The 17,210-nt window shown below is 36.3% G+C and overlaps 1 protein-coding gene across 1 annotated transcript in view; it reads left to right on the top strand.

The window, feature by feature from the left end:
• Positions 1 to 14,741, top strand: part of fndc1.L (fibronectin type III domain containing 1 L homeolog) — a 109,358-nt gene extending 94,617 nt beyond the window's left edge. The window contains exons 16-20 of the mRNA XM_041562712.1: positions 2,656 to 2,735; positions 3,543 to 3,572; positions 5,310 to 5,471; positions 6,851 to 6,973; positions 11,325 to 14,741. Coding sequence (XP_041418646.1) covers positions 2,656 to 2,735; positions 3,543 to 3,572; positions 5,310 to 5,471; positions 6,851 to 6,973; positions 11,325 to 11,440 — 511 coding nt within the window. The 3' untranslated portion in view covers positions 11,441 to 14,741. The remainder of the gene's footprint in view (positions 1 to 2,655; positions 2,736 to 3,542; positions 3,573 to 5,309; positions 5,472 to 6,850; positions 6,974 to 11,324) is intronic.
• The last annotated feature ends 2,469 nt before the right edge of the window (positions 14,742 to 17,210 follow it).

The raw sequence follows: 17,210 nt of genomic DNA, 5'->3' as shown, positions 1-17,210 counted from the left end.
ACTATGAAAAGGCTGCATTTGAGTTAATTGACAGACTTACGGAAAAGGGGTATCAGAAAAAAAGATTGGTCTCTATAGCAAGAGAGATTGAGCAGATCCCAAGGGAAACATTGTTAATAGAGAAACCTAAGAACAATGAAACAAATAGAATCCCCTTAGTCAGTACTTATGGGACACATAGCAAGAAAGTTGAGAACATAGTTAGAAAATTTTGGCCAATTGTACAAAATGATAAAACTATGAGTAAAACCATTACAGACATGCCATTATTTTGCTATAAAAGGGGGTATACAATGAGAGATATTTTGTGCCCAGCAGAACCTAAACAAAACCGAATGCAAAAAATCTTTAAGGGTAAGCCAGTGGTAGGAACATTCCCATGTTTAAATTGTGTCTGCTGTCCTTCTATTATAAAAGGAGATAAAGTACAACATCCGACAAAAGGCAATAAAATCCAACTACACAGCTATGCAACATGTGAGTCAGAGCATGTAGTTTACATGTTAAAATGCCCGTGCGGCATAGTGTATGTTGGACAAACCATACGTAAAGTGAAAGAAAGGATAAAGGAACATAAAGGGGACATTCGTAACTTTAAGAAAGATACAGCTACTGATACCCCCGTTTCACGCCACTTTAATATGAACAAACATCATGTATCACAGTTAAAATGGTTGGTATTGGAGGTGGTAGAGTCACCACATAGGGGAGGTGACATTAGGAAAATAATGTTACAAAAAGAGGCAATATGGATAAAAAAACTAAATAGCCTGATTCCAACAGGCATGAATGACCAATGGAGCGTTGCATGCTTCCTTTAACATGTATTCAATGATTAACTTTGTTCTTTATCCATTTCAGCAACGATTGGAAGCGGCTGCCCTATAGTCTGAATGTAAGATAGAAAAGATTTTCTACGTTAGCAAAACTACTGATTGGTAAGATACATGGGGCAGGTCCGCAATATATATATATATATAAAGAAAAGTTTTGGTCAGAAAGATATGTATTTACGATTAAATTATGGTTTACAAACCTATAATGATTTTTCATGTATATGAATTTACAATGAATGTTGAAAGCTACTTGGACTCTTTTGTAGGCTGAATTGCAATACAAGGGGTTAAGTGTATGTTTGAGGCTAATTCGACAGCCTTCTACTTTCACTTTTTTTCATTCACTTATTGGACTAACTTTGGATACCAAGGACTATTGAGTTCTTCACAGATCACAGATGAACTTTGTCGGATGTGGGGTCAGGCTACAAAAAAACCCCAACAGCAGTGACCTCATCGTGTCAATCTCTTAATGCACCCTATCACGTCAAGGGGGTGGGTCGTAACTGGGTTTAAAACATATGTGTAATGTGCACTGATCTAACACTTGAAAAAGAGCCACCGCTCGAAACATGTTGTGTTAAATAAACTTGCAACACAGTATTTGCAGTTGTTGAGCCTGATTGTCCACAACCTGAAAGAATTTGAGAGAGAGGAATGTTGTGCATAGGAAATCTTCAGTGTATTACCCACAAGCAAATGGAGAAATCAAGCAATTCAACAGAAGTCTGAAAGAAGCACTACAGACAGCAAATCTTACTGGAAAGTACTTACAACAAAGTTCCTACATAACTACAGAGCAACGCGCCATGCAACAACCCAATCATCTCCAGCTGAATTATTACATGGCAGACAGATGCCCACTAAGTTACATGTTGCAGACATCAAACTTCCACAAAATACTGTGCCTGCAAACTCATCTACTGCTGACATTGTGAAATGTCAACAAGCCAAATGTAAGGCTTATACTGACAGAAAATGTGGTGCAAGAGAAGTGCACTTTCAGCCTGGATCTTTAATCAGAATTAAGAAACCAGGAATACTGAAACAAGGACAATCTAAATTTACTACACCACTTGAAGTGAGACGCCAGCGAGGACCATGCACATATGAACTGTCTGATGGACGCATATGGAATGCAAGTCATCTTGCTCCTGTTAGATATGACTTTGGAGAAGCTCCATTTGATGAAGGACATTTTTCTACTCCTGATGTCAACTGCAATAGGCCTGAAGAAAGTGAACCTATAAGGCGTACTGAGAGAATCAGAAAACTACCTGCATGGACCAAGGACTTTGTAATGTGAAGAATGTATAATATTGTTTTAAAATGCATACTGTTTAATGTTGCTGTTTATTATAGTTGTCCAAATGCTTTCCTACTATAAGGGGAATATGTGGTGTTTATATAAAAGACCTGTAGATGTCACTGTGTTCAGACTTATACTGTGCATACTTCCTGTCAGCTTAAAAGTGAAAGTTACTGCTGTGTAATGGCTGCATGAGCCTGCTAATAAATCACTGTTATGTTCTACTCATCCTTGGCTACGCAAAACATAACACCAAGTGCTGCTGAACAAGCCCAACCCTATCATAATGAAAGATTATTTCCATACCAAAAACCTAAATTACTCTTTCCCACTCTTGGAAAAATTCTAGCATTTGAACTGAAACATTGACAGTTTGCAAAAAAACTATTGTTTTAGTACATAGGTGCAACCTATTTGTTGCATTCTGTTTACTGTATAACTGATTGTATTTTAAGCGAGCCATTAGCAGCATATTAATATGTATTGGTTAAAATACATTGTTTTTTTTAGATATTATTTTAAAATTCAAGCAGAGAATCCTTATGGTGTTGGACCAGTGAGCCCCCATGTATCATTTGTTACAGAATCAGGTAAGAACAGAAAGTTATTTGTATCAGTACTCCACATTACTTTTTAGAAGAAGTTCTTGTATAAAAAGTGGTAATAATGAAAAGCTTGATTAATATTATGCTATACAAAAGATACAGTTATTTGATATTACTGCCTATCATTATGGCGGAATAATTTATTATTATTATTGCAGAGACATATAATGCTGTCCTTAATTTTTTTCAGCTACCAGAATAATATATTGTTTTCTTTCATCCATCCCTGTTTTTTTTTTACACCTTTAAGGGCAACTATGTGTTTTTGCACAGTACATCACAATTTAACATTTATTAGGAAAGGGCCTGTTATGCGGAATGCTCATGACCTGGGGTTTTCCACAAAATATATTTTTCTGCAATTTGGATCTCCATACCTTAAGTCTACTAAAATAAATTAAACCTTAAATAAACCCAATAGAATTGTTTTGATTCCAATAAGGATTAAATACATGTTATTGTTTTCAAGGGGAAGAAACAACAATAACCTCTGAAGACCTACTGGAAAATATTCACTTTTTTTATTTTATGTTTATTTTTCAATTAAATCCAAAAACACTATCAATCACTATAAATTCCCCTAATGAACCGAGACAGGGCAAGCAACTGAAGTAAAGTGAAGGGTGCTAAACTAGGAACATTTTAGGTGTGGCAAATAATGGATGAATGCCAAAATACAGAAAAAATTAAATTCCAACTGCAAATTGGTGATAATCAACTTTAAAACTTGTCTGTTTGCTGATGCCAGTTATGTTTAATGGAGCCTAATTTGTAATGTTTATGTTTTCACAGATAATCCACTGCTTATAGTGAGGCCTCCAGGTAAAAATATATATATTAATTCTGTTTGTATAGCACCTATAGCTTCAGCAATTGAATGCAAGAATACACATGAGCAACATGTTTCAATTTATATAAACACTAACACAATATAATTTAGTTAGATGCTTTGAAGCACTTGATGTAATGTAGATCAGCTTACATTTATTAAAGGAGAATTAAATTATAAATCAAGTGGGATTGTCATTGTGAGGTTATTTGTCATTGGGGACAACTCCCGGTGATTATAATCGCTCCTGATACCCCAGGCTGGTGTTCCTATTAGCAGAAAAGTACAATGACCCAGGGTGCTTCTCAATGAGCACCATAGAGTGATCCATTTCCTGCATGTGGGGGGCACAGGGCTGTGTTAAATGCTAACATTTGGAACCCCCAGTGATTTAAACTTGCCTTCTCCTTTAAAGGGAATATAAACACTCCTATACATTCTTTCCATTGCGCTTAAAGTTCTAAAAAAGATTCTCCATGATAATCCAGCCTATTGTTTATTTTCAGCCTAATTGTTTAATATTAATTATTGAAGTTTTAGCTTACCAATATACCAGTTTAATTACACAACAGAATGCAAGACATACTATTGTTCAGCTAGTTAGTGTAAAAAACATGTTTAACCGGTCAGGATTTTCATTTGAATATCTTGCATTAGGAGGGCACCTGTCTAGTTGCTTGCAGTTGTATCAACCAGTATTACTTTATGAAGGACAGGTTTTGACTGTTTTATGGACTATTTTATGGACTGTTTTATGGAAGGTTTGCTTTCCATTTAACCTGTATTATATAGATGTACTTGTATTCTGTTTTGGGGCTTTCTATCACTTGAATATTCTAATGCTCCAATTGGCTGTGGATTACAATAGACACTTAAAAGGTACAAAACGCCAATATTCATCCAATGACAAAGAATCACTATTGGGCAAATTTACTTACCTCTGGAGTTGTGCCAGGGTTGACTTCGCCGAACTTCCGTGCGCAAATTCACGAAGATCCGAAGTTGCGTACAAGATACAGATCATTTGCGAAGTTGCACTAGCGATGTTACGATCAGCGGTTCGAAGTTACGCTAGCAATCGGAAATTTGAATACGGCGTGCAGTAAAGTACAATGCAGCCAAAAACACATTATACTACACAAGGCCAGGGAACCTAAATAAATGTATTCTAATGCCCTACACATGTACCCACAGTATAGTTTAGGTGCTATATGTTATCAAATGTAAGGGGGAAGGAGGGTACCATAAAAAAATTTAGATCTTTTTCAGCCTATCACCCTATAAAAAGTAAAAGACGCCAGCGTTTTTATGAGACTTAGAAAAAATTTCAAGTTTTTTTTGAAACATCCCTATCTACTCTATTGCACTTCGCCTGGTCTGAGGTGGTGAAGTAAAGTCTGGCGCAAGAGGTAACATTCACGAAAATCCGCAAGTTAGCGAATTAACGTAGTTACGTCCCTTCGCCATATCTCAACGTCACCTGGCGTAAGGGTGCGAAGTAGCACTAGAGTAGGTCCACTTCACTAGCGAATTTACGCCAGCACCCGTCAATCGGCGAAGTGGCAAAATTACGTCACGCTTGCAAATTTCCGCTAGCGTTAGCCACTTCGCCCTTTAGTAAATTTGCCCCTACGCATTTCATGCTTTTCAGATGATATTGCCTAGTCTTTAATATTCTCCAAGCACCAGTGTGACGTATGCTTATCTCCTTCTCTGATTCTTATTTCAAGGTGGTGAACCAATCTGGATCCCATTTACATTCAAGCATGATTCAAGCTTTTCAGGCTGCAGTGGCAAACAATATGTTAAACGCACTTGGTACAGAAAGTTTGTGGGTGTTGTACTCTGCAATTCTTTAAGATATAAAATTTACCTCAGTGAAAATCTAAGGGGTAAGTTTTTTGAACCTCCCTCTTACTCCAGTATTTGCAGAAGCTTTTAATTCAGATGATTTTAACTAAATGTAAAAAGTCTTGTGACACATGCTCATATCCACAGATAATATTCAAACAGCTTCATACAAATGACCCATCTGATACAGAAACAATTGTACCCATTTTGTCTTCATTTCGTAACAACATTGAAACTTTTACGGCAAATTCTGCTCACATATGTGTAGATGAGAATCGACAAGGCCAGATCAAAGGCCATATGGTCCTGTAGTAAACATTGCTATGGTCCTTGAAAAATTGATTCCCATTTCCCTTTAAGGCAATAAAAACTGATATTTATGCCCTATATGAACTGTAAATGGAATAACATATTTTTTTTATCTATAAAACAGCACAGTTTGTTACACACAGCTGTCATACAGGTGTCCCTACTACAGCAGCAAAACAAATAAACAAAAATGACTTGTATGGAATATAAGTTCAACATGTTCAACACATTATATTTTTTTATATCTGTGCCTTTCTGTAGATTTACAAGTTTGAAATCCTTTGCAAACCATCGTTGCTTACACTTGGGGGTTGTTTATTAAAGTCTGAATGCCAAAAACGGAATTTTTCGAGATTTATTATATCTCGAGGATGGAAAACGTCTGAATCCAAAAATCCAGCATATCAGACTGAGGTTGTATATAAGTCGATGGGAGAGATCGATATCCTATTTAGAAGTTTCTTTGATCTGCACTGGAATTAGCCTAAAAATCCGACTATTTCTGACTTTCCAGGCAAAAATCGGAAAAATTTGGTCTTTTGGGAAAAAGCCCGGAAAAATAGAGCTGTTTTTTTTTGCGTGTTTGTCCCCAATCCGATTAAATCATGGATTCATGTTTGGTTGGATTAAAATAATCATAAAAATTCAGACTTTGATAAATAAGGCCCTTGGTATGTACTTTAAGAGACATCCCAACTTGTATGCCAATTAACTTCAAGTAGCATACAATTTAAAACTTCAGCAATTACTACTCTTATTTTAAGAATGAGGCAATTAATAGTGACAGTATCATAAGGGATATATATAACAAACAAGGGAAAGTTGTGCTCACCACTAATATTTAAAAACATTAAGCGGGGGTGCAATGAGGTTGTGACCACAAAATTCACATAGACAAATACAAGAGTCCTCTGCACTCAACCCATTATGAATCTATTAAGGACATTGAGACATTTTGTGCCTTAAGCTACTAAAAATGCCTTACCTTAAACAAAGCAGGGATTGTTTGTCCATATATTGCAATATATTTAAACTGTAAAAGTAAAGACACTTGTTATTGTAAAACCTTCAGATCATGTGTTAAAGCTATATGTGTTTGTTTTGATTCCAGATACATTTTATAGCGTAGGAGACAGCTGGGGTCATGGTGAAGATCACTGTCAGTTTGTGGATTCTTACATGGAAGGAAGAACAGGACCTTTGACTTATGCAGAGACAATGCCTACAGTTAATGGTAAAAGTATTAAACACCTTTGCTCAAATGTTTTGTTTTCGTTAGTGATGAGCAATTTTTTTGCCAGTCATGGATTCACTGTGAAATTCAATGTTTCACCATCTGTGAATTCTATTTAGAAAAACAACCATTGATTTTAAAGGGGTACGGTCATAGAAAAACTGACTGTCAGTTAATAGTGCTGATTCAGCAGACTTCTGAACTAAAATCTGTTTTTCAAAAGAGAGTTTTTCACATATTTTTTTTTAAATTTGTAAATCTGACATATAAGTTTCTCAGGTTCCCCCAGTCATGTGACTTGTGCTATGATAAACTTCATTAACTCTTTACTGCTGCACTGCACCTTCAAGTGATATCAACCCCCTCCTTAAACCCCCCAGCAGCCCATCATCAGAACAATGTGAAGGTAACCAGATAACAGGTCCCTGGTACATATAAGAACAGAACTCAGTAGTAAAAATCCATGTCCCACTGCGACCCCATTCAGTTACATTGAGTAGGAGAAACAATAGCCTTTCAGAAAGCAGTGCTGCACTGGCTCTTTCTGAAATCACATGACCAGACAAAATCACCTGACATGGCTGCCTACACAACAATATTACAACTAAAAAAAATACACTTGTTGGATTAGGAATTACATTTTATATGAATTATTTGCAGTGTAAACGGTTTGTAAGAAAGTACTGTATAAATGCTTTCTGTGTTATGTTATTTTGTCGTGTGTGAAAATGTTGTATTTTAGGTGTAAATCCTAAAGCCTTGAGATGAGTGCTGTGCCCTGTACACTCCTTAAATGCTATAATTTATTAGGAATGCCCTGAAACTATGATTCCATTCAGGATCCTGCCAAACCTTAGCACTCTTTTTGTTAAATCATGAAAATCTTGTTTTTTTTTTACATCCCGAGTTTGCATCTGTTCATCCAACACTTAGAACAAGTTTCTGATAAAAAATGACCTATTTTATGAGAATCATTTTTTTTCTTTAATGCTTTAAGTAGCCATAAACCTGTCCTATGTCTTATGACAATAGAATGTCATAAGACATTGTCAGGGTCAGTAATGAAAGCATTAGAGTTTCATAATTTTATCCAAACAAACATATTTGGGGTGTTGCAGAACTCAGAAACATGCATTTGTGCATCTACATGACTCTAAAATCTTGAGAATAAGTATTCCTAACAGGCACTCTTTTCAACTATTGCAATATTCACAGTTATTGATGAAGTCTTTGTGAAATGAATCTTTTCTTTTGTTTTACCTCTTAGAGACTATGTTATGACATAAGGCGCATCTGAGACATTATGTATAAAAAGTATTTACATATGGATCTTGAAAAGGGAGTTGGTGGAAACTAGGGATGCACCAAATCCAGTATATCCCTTCTTGTCCCTAATTTGCATATGCAAATTAGGATTCGGATTCAGTTCGGTATTCGGCCTAATCATTCATGAAGGATTCAGGGATTTGGCGGAATCCTAAATAGTGGATTCGGTGCATCCCTAGTGGAAACTGTTATAGTAACAGAGAAGGCACAAAGGAATTTCCAAAAAATTCACCAATCACAAAGGTGATTCAGATGCCCAAGCCCCACATCCTCACGTAGGGGAGAGGAAATCTGTTTGAGGCGGGAACTCAAGGAATTCACACAAAGGCCAAAATAAAGTTTTTAAGAAATCATCTCTATCAGAGACAAATTAGTTATTTACTACATTTATTTAACGTATTTATTAATTAAATCGTCCAATTTTTTCAGACTTTTTTCCAGACTTTTTTCCCAAATTGTTAGATTTTTTGGGGGTTACATAGTTACACTTTCACATAAATTATATATACCCATATCTACACTAACTATAGAGCTTAGTATCTCAATAGCCTTTGATGTTATGTCTGTCCAAAAAATCATCCAAGCCATTCTTAAAGGCATTAACTGAATCAGCCATCACAACATCACCCGGCAGTGCATTCCACAACCTCACTGTCCTCACTGTGAAGAACCCCCTATGTTGCTTTAAATGAAAGTTCTTTTCTTCTAGTCTAAAGGGGTGGCCTCTGCTACGGTGATCCACTTTATAGGTAAAAAGGTCCCCTGCTATTTGTCTATAATGTCCTCTAATGTACTTGTAAAGTGTAATCATGTCCCCTCGCAAGCGCCTTTTTTCCAGAGAAAACAACCCCAACCTTGACAGTCTACCCTCATAGTTTAAGTCTTCCGTCCCTCTAACCAATTTAGTTGCACTTAGTCTCTGCACTCTCTCCAGCTCATTTATATCCCTCTTAAGGACTGGAGTCCAAAACTGCACTGCATACTCCAGATGAGGCCTCACCAGAAACCTATAAAGAGGCGTAATTATGTTTTCATCCCTTGAGTTAATGCCCTTTTTTATGCAAGACAGAACTTTATTTGCTTTAGTAGCCACAGAATGACACTGCCCAGAATTAGACAACTTGTTATCTACAAAGACCCCTAGATCCTTTTCATTTAAGGAAACTCCCAACACACTGCCATTTAGTGTATAACTTGCATTTATATTATTTTTGCCAAAGTGCATAACCTTGCATTTATCAACATTGAACCTCATTTTCCAGTTTGCTGCTTAGTTTTCCAAATTAGACAAATCACTCTGCAAAGTGGCAGCATCCTGCATGGAACCTATAGTTTAGTATCATCTGCAAAAATAGAAACAGTACTTTCAATGCCCACCTCCAGGTCATTAATAAACAAGTTGAAAAGCAAGGGACCTAGTACAGAGCCCTACGGTACTCCACTAACAACACTGGTCCAATTAGAAAATGTTCCATTTACCACCACTCTTTGTAGTCTATATTTAAGCCAGTTCTCTATCCAGGTACAAATACTATGTTCCATGCCAACATTCCTTAATTTAACCAGTAACCTTTTGTGTGGCACTGTATCAAATGCTTTAGCAAAGTCTAAGTAAATCACATCCACTGCCATCCCAGAATCGAAGTCCCTGCTTACCTTCTCATAAAAAGAAATTAAGTTAGTCTGGCAAGATCTATTACACATTAAACCATGCTGGCACAAACTCATAGTATTATGATTTGCTAAAAAGTCCAGTATCTTTGCACAAAAAAACAGAATTATTTGGATTTTCAGACTAAACCCAGCGCAAAAAATGATATCTTCAAATTGGCTAGGTGCCTCTACCATTAACTTATACAGGACCTCGACAGGTCTGAGATGACAGATTTCCAGATTGGGGCTTTTTGCAGCATTGGGTATAATAAATCTCAAAAAATTCTAGTTTTTTTTACCATTTCCCATTAATTCAAGATTTACTAAGTAACCTCCTTGTTCTCTTTGGGCTAAAGGCATATGATTAAATGCTTTTTTTAGCACAAAATTCATAAAGCTCTGTCAGAGATGTTCTCTTAAATGAATCAATAATTTATTATTTTGGCCTTTGTGGATTACATAAGCGCCCACCTCCTTGAGTAGAGATTGATCTGAATATGCAGGGCACTTTGTAACCCAACACAACTCTGGATGTAGCTTTAATAGATAGCTAAGCTTTATGCAATTGGTTGGTGCCAGGTCATAGCTACAGATCTATGAGCCTCATTGTAAAGTTCAGAGTCTCCTTCTTTTTTGACACCAACTACATGTGTCATTTATAACCACAATTTTTTAGTCTCACTCCTTCTATCTGTTAATATTTCAAACCCCCTACATGTGAGATTGTGTGTTGACTCATTTACGCAGCAGCTTTTGCCTTTTGTAGAGTAAATACAAATATTCATGCTCAGTTCCCAGACCCCAAGTGAGGTCACAATCACACTGGGTACTGTAAGAATGACAGATGGCAGCACTTTTAATTAAAACAAAACGTTTGATTCATAAAATCATCAATATTGTCCATTAATGATTTTTTATTCTAGAATTTGGTTTTCCCAAGAAAATTATTAAATAAGTTGTCAACCAATCTAGTCCTGCAATGGTTACCCTCAACCCTATTCTTCAACCAACCCATTCACTACCTGCCCTTGTTTCATAATATTTCACCAGCTATGCTTACCTATAAATGTCTCCTCTTTCTTCTTCTTTACTCTTTTATTCTTTATTTCTTACTATCACCTTTATCAAACATCTCACTAACCATCTAACTAACATCTCACACAAACATTTTTTTATTGATTTCCTGGAAATACCATCAGCAAATAGAAATGCATAAAATAATGTGTGACAGTATACATTATAACTTGAGTGACTATGTAACTTTATGTTCATACAATGATACTCCTAATTATAATGACATTGAAATTTTAAGTTAATATAAAAATAACAGATTACAAAATTTTCACGTGTATTTCTTCATCTTAACTTACAGGTTATTACCGCCAATATGTTCAAGAGCCAGTGTCATTTGGCCAAATCGGCTTTGGAACTCCACATAACTACGTGGGCTGGTATGAGTGTGGAGTGCCTATTCCAGGCAAATGGTAACAAACAGGTGGTCTCGTCAAGAAAGCCACAATGATTTGCACCTATACAAACCTGTGCCATTCAACTGAATGGATGGATTTACAGCACTGTTGAAAGAATAGGACCAAAAGATTAATATAAAACTATATGTTTCAAACAAAAACACTGTTGATCAAAATATGTGGTGCTGCATTCCTGGGACTCCTGTTGTAGTTTTCAATTGTTCCTGCATTAAAATATGTTTGCCTTGGCACATCCTTCACTCAGTGAAATCCCTTGACCACAAAAAGCTTGGACAAATCCTGTAACTTGCAAGAATGACGGCATAATGTGCTTGCTTCTTTCTAAGCGTAACACCATTGTGGAAAACCCATCGTCTGGCAAACTTTTCCCACTTATTAATTAAATATCACACTCACATATACCTTCTTAGAAATCCTTGTAGCATAGAAGAGATTTCCAGTCACCGTCATCTTTGCAATTGTTGAAAACCCTCCATTTGTGTATGATAACATTTCTAAATATGTTGTGATTTAAAAAAAAAGGTAACATTGAGGCCAAAGTGTCCTACTTAGTTGGAAAATTAGGGTACTAATCAGGGATCTACTTTTAAAATTAGTAATGATACTCTGTTAGCACTGGAAATATATTTTTCCATCCTTTCTAAATATCTCAGTATCCCATTCTTTTCTACAATTTGTGGCTCAAAATGAAAGGAATACTTTCCAGTGTAATTTACTATCATTTTCAGTAGTGTATAAAACCCAAGGGATCATTTACAACATAGGTATAGGTGCAGTAACTCACAGCAACCAACCAGAAACAGAGTTTAATCGCACTAACTCAGTTATAGAGAAAAGTAATAAACTGTCCAAAACTTTGTCTATTAACCCATAGCCACCAATCAGCAGGTAGCCAGGGTCGGATTGGGCCAGTGTGACAATGGGTAAAAACCCGGTGGGCCCTGCCGACCCAGACCTGCATCAATCTACTGTCTGCACTGCCCCTTGATCTTCCCCCAGCCCCGATTGTGGACTAAACTAGAAGACAGGTATATGTGAGGGCCCATTGGGGGGGTTGTGGCTGGGGCAGGCGGTGCCCAAAGGGGGGTCTGATGCTTCAGGTAGCATTTAGTGGTCAGTTGTTTGATAACAAACATCTGATTGGCTTCTATGGGTTACTAGATGTGGGAAACCATTAAATACATTTTATTAATTACCCTTTTAGGATGCTAAAACTAAATGTCAGAGCTATGAGCTTCTGCATTGATACACTTATGTTAGTTAATTGGTGTGTCTTAACCTATTCACTTTGCTCACATCCATTCTGTGTGTTGTTTACAGTGCATTTAAACATAAGGGGTTTGAATGTTCCCTATTGTCATGCTTAGGTGCAGCATTCATTGGTAACCATGCAAATGCCTCACTGACCAACTTAAGTCTCCACAATACTTTAGAAAAATCACACCCAAGCAACAACAACAATTTGTTAAAGAACATACAGCTGCTTTACCATTTACCATCTATATCATCTCTCACTGGCAGAGCTAGAAGTATTGGGCTATGCAGCCAAGTTTATTAGTGCCCCCCTAACCTCAGGGAAGATGGCCTGTTTCACAAGTATGTAATGTAACTGGGCATCAGTTACTATCCTAGTGGACTCCCTTGATGTCTGTTGGGTTAGTTGCACCAGTTGTAACCCACCGGCAGTTCTATCCAACTAAATAATTAAGGCCATAAAAGGGTACAAAAATGGATACTTGTATAGGTTTTTGGAGTATTTTTAAAGGATTCTGGGAACAATTACCCTATGCCTAAATTTAGTTCCAGTGTAAATGGAAATTGACTTCCTATATGTTATGCGCTGTATTTTCTATCTTGTGTAGAATTGGATCCATTTAATGCTAACCATAAAGGCATGCATAAGATGTTGGTTTGTTAATGAGTCGGTAATTTACAAAATGAAACATTTATGATGCTTTTTTTGTGTTTCTGACCCTTTAACGTTTTATGCTTAATACAAATCTGGCAGGGCCGGATTTCCCAGTTCCATAATTTATTGCATGATATAAGCATTTTTCAGTTGTAATTGAGAGTTCTGGCAACAACTGAGTTTGAAATTACAGCTGGAGACCTGCAAGTCTGATAACATGGGTCCAGACACACCTAAAATGTATGGGGTTATAGCTTTCAGTTTTATACTCAATGTTTAAAACTTTATATGTTTAAGGCCAATTTCTTTATTGCTGTTGATCAGCAACTCTTCATATCTAAATATATAGATTTTACACTCTGTGTATATTCAACTGATGCAAAAAAAAGTGTCCAGTGGTGCCATATAGACAAATCTTGTCTTTAAAACTGGTGCTTTATCTATATTAGCTGCTGTTAAGGCCCATTATAGACAGGATAAATATAACTAAAGTTCAAAATGTGATTGTTACATGTCTTCCAGAGCGGTTACGTCTTTTCGTTTTTGCACTAACCAACTGTGCCTTATTGTCATCTACTCGAACCACATCATTTCTGTTTGTTTGGAAAGATTCTTGTATCCTTGGTAGGTCTTTTTCCTTCATCAACAATAGTCTGAAAAAGCTTTCACGTTACATTTGGTTGGCTGTTACTGAATTATTAATAATGCATCTTTAAAACTGTGGTGACTATGGGAGTTGTGTGTGTGTCAATGTCTTACACATTCTAAACTGATGCACTTTGTATTGTTTCACTGTTTGGCCAGTATTTACAAAACACTAACGGCTAAGTAGTAACAGAGGTAAAGTTCTTCTCTGGTCTAGTGATCCATCAATCAAAGTTATCTTTTATGGCCTTTTCCAGTTGGACGACAGAAAGCTGTTAGTAGATCAGGTATTTAGTATGGGTTAGTAGATCAGGGCAGATTTTGGATGTTTTTGCATTACCCATTATTGAGTTTATAAGTGCAGCCTAAAGTCTGCTGCCTTCCCAAGCTGCAGGAAACTCACTGCAAAATGTAATCATCATAAAAATGGCCAATAAATGAAAACAAAAGTATAGCAGAGACTAACTTGCAAAAAAGGGGCTATGTTGTTTAGGGGATATCAGTATTGTAAATCATAAAACTTTGATAAATCACTTCCTGAATTAAAAGGGTGCTTGAGGGCTGGCTTGAGTGTCGTTTTTAAACTTCACCTAAGTCACAATGTGCCTGTTTGGTGCTATCGCTTTTACTGAAAATATTGTAAAAATGTATCCGGTCTATATTCAGGGATTGGACACTCCAGTTCACTTATGTGCACAATAATGCGTGTTTATTATTTGAAATAAAAAAGATATGTTGAAAAAAATCTCAATCTTTGAATGAATTTTATTTTGCATTAATATGGATTTTTTTTTGTAATTTTATCTTAAATTAAATGTCCTGTGGAATGTAATAATGGTCCATCATGGGGTAGTTAGCTTTTAAGTTTAACTGGTTTCCAACAGATTTTTATCTTAAGACAAGATCTTATGAGCAAAAGGGACAGTTTCACTATGGATTTCCTCTTCTGTTGACTTGGCTTCAGATACATTATACATAAACTAAATGTAAATATCCTCCCATGTGACTTACATCAATGCTCAGAGGGACGTTTTGGCGACAAAACATCCATTTTGCTTACACAACCGATATTAAATGGCTAAACACAAGAGAACGGATAGCAAATAATAACTAAATGAATAGAAACGGTGTGTCATGTCAGATGAATAATTTTTATTTGTAGCCTTACAAGGTCACCTAATGGCAACATGATTTCCATGCAACACACAGTTACATTAAGGGGCACATTTACTTAAACTCTAATTAATATCATATTTTTTATGAAAACAAATCCGACCAAACAAAAATCCGAGTGACAAAACATCATGACAAAATCGAGCATAGTTTCGAATCGAAGCATTGACACTCTGTAAAAAACTCAGCTTTTTTGGATTATCGGATGAAAACCCCATTTTTTTTAATTATCCAGTTTTCACAATTTCAAGAGACAACTTCAGGGACACCTGCCATTGACCTTGACAGGTTTGATATGGAGTATTTTCAGATTCTGAGTTTTAGCAGCTTAATACATCTCTAATAAAAAAAAATGTACACTAAAAATTTGTTTTCCTCTTTAAAAACCTCGACCAGAAACAATCAAGGTTTAATAAATGGGCCCCTAATGTATAATTATTTGACCAATGTGTTTGAAGCAATCCATTGAAAAATCGGTCATGCAGACTGTAAAAAAATGGTTGGTAAGTAAAAAATTAGTACTTCGAAAATTAACAAAATGTAATCTACTGAGGAACTGGGGAAACTTTTGTGCCTCCAACAATATTGTAAAGGGGTTCTACCTCCTCTACATTACAGTGGTGAAACTTATACCTGCTGGGTTTTTTAATAAGTGCTTTAATCAGTCGGAACACCAGCCCTCTCATTTTTCATCTGAGAGTGCCAAGGTGGACTTTTTAATTGTTTTGCTAGCTGATGGAAGACAAGCAATCCTGTAATTAATACAAGTTTCTTCCAGCAAATGTTATGCATATGAGTCTTTGAGGCTTTAGGTCATGTGGCTGCCTATTGCCTATTGCATATCCTGCAGTGCCTTCAGACTCAGAGATTGTGTGGAACAATAAAACTTTAGTTAAGGTATTTTGGCTAGCACTGCTTGATAAACTTAAACTGCTGAAAAAAACTGGCTACCATCAAATTGGATAGCCCTTTCCAAAGCATTTCCAACCAGTTTTAGCCCCTCTTCTCCTCCAACTTCTCTAAAGAAACCCATTTAAGTTGGAGATACACATCTCAGAAAGCAAAAAAATCTTTGCAGGCATTCTGCTGGTGTGTGTGTCTATGTGGCACTTTTCTGCCTACTAGAAGCATGGAATCTCCAGTGCATAGGTATGTTTGGAGAAACACATCAAGATGATATTGAATCCCCTCCCCAAATCCCCATCTCGGTTTTCTTTCTAGAATCAGTTAATCTCTAGTCATGCCTTCCTTGATTCAGGAGCTGCAGACAATTGCTTTCACAAAGCAGCAAGAAATTCCTCTTGACCTTATGCTTGCTTCTTTACATGTGTTGGATATCAATGACAGGCCCCTGTATTGTAAGAACATTTCTAATATCACTGCATAATTAATGGTGGAGGTCAGGCACAAGGAAAGACTTATTTATTTTTCACATTCCCTACAAATCAAGCTAAACAGACCTGTCCCAGAACAGCCAGGGAATGTATTCTGCAGAATGCAATAAAAAATGGGATACATAGTAAACACCATGTTACAGGGAAACATTGATATACCAAGGCCTTTCTAAATTTACACTAGCTTTTAAATGAGCTTTGACCCATAACAACTCAACTCTTGGGTAAAACGCTACACTATCGATGTTCTTTTTCCATATCTTTTAATGGCTTATAACAAAGACATCCTCTCATTCATAGAGAGATTTGGTCTTCCAGGTTACAGATGCCCATCACAGTCGGCATCTTTACCTAAGAAAGAAGCCCAGCAGGTGCCAGAGCAGATAAGGAGATATGGGCTTATTGGCTAAAGACACAGTAGGACCTTTATAAAGTTTGGCTAGGCCTTCACATGAGATTTTTTTTAAAAAATGACATGTATCTCTTAATATTTACAGTAACTGAATTTAAAGAGCAAATAAAAAATCATGTTTAGTATCCCTTAGATATATTTACTCTTCCATACTGACATTAAATTGTACTATTACTTATAGACATAATTACTGTTTAATCCATTTTGTATTAGCACAAAAATAGAAACAGATGTT

The sequence above is a fragment of the Xenopus laevis genome, chromosome 5L (assembly GCF_017654675.1).
Source record: "Xenopus laevis strain J_2021 chromosome 5L, Xenopus_laevis_v10.1, whole genome shotgun sequence".
Classification (NCBI taxonomy): Eukaryota; Metazoa; Chordata; class Amphibia; order Anura; family Pipidae; genus Xenopus; species Xenopus laevis.
Note: the sequence above shows the minus strand (reverse complement) of the source record. Positions and strands in the feature narration are given on the sequence as shown.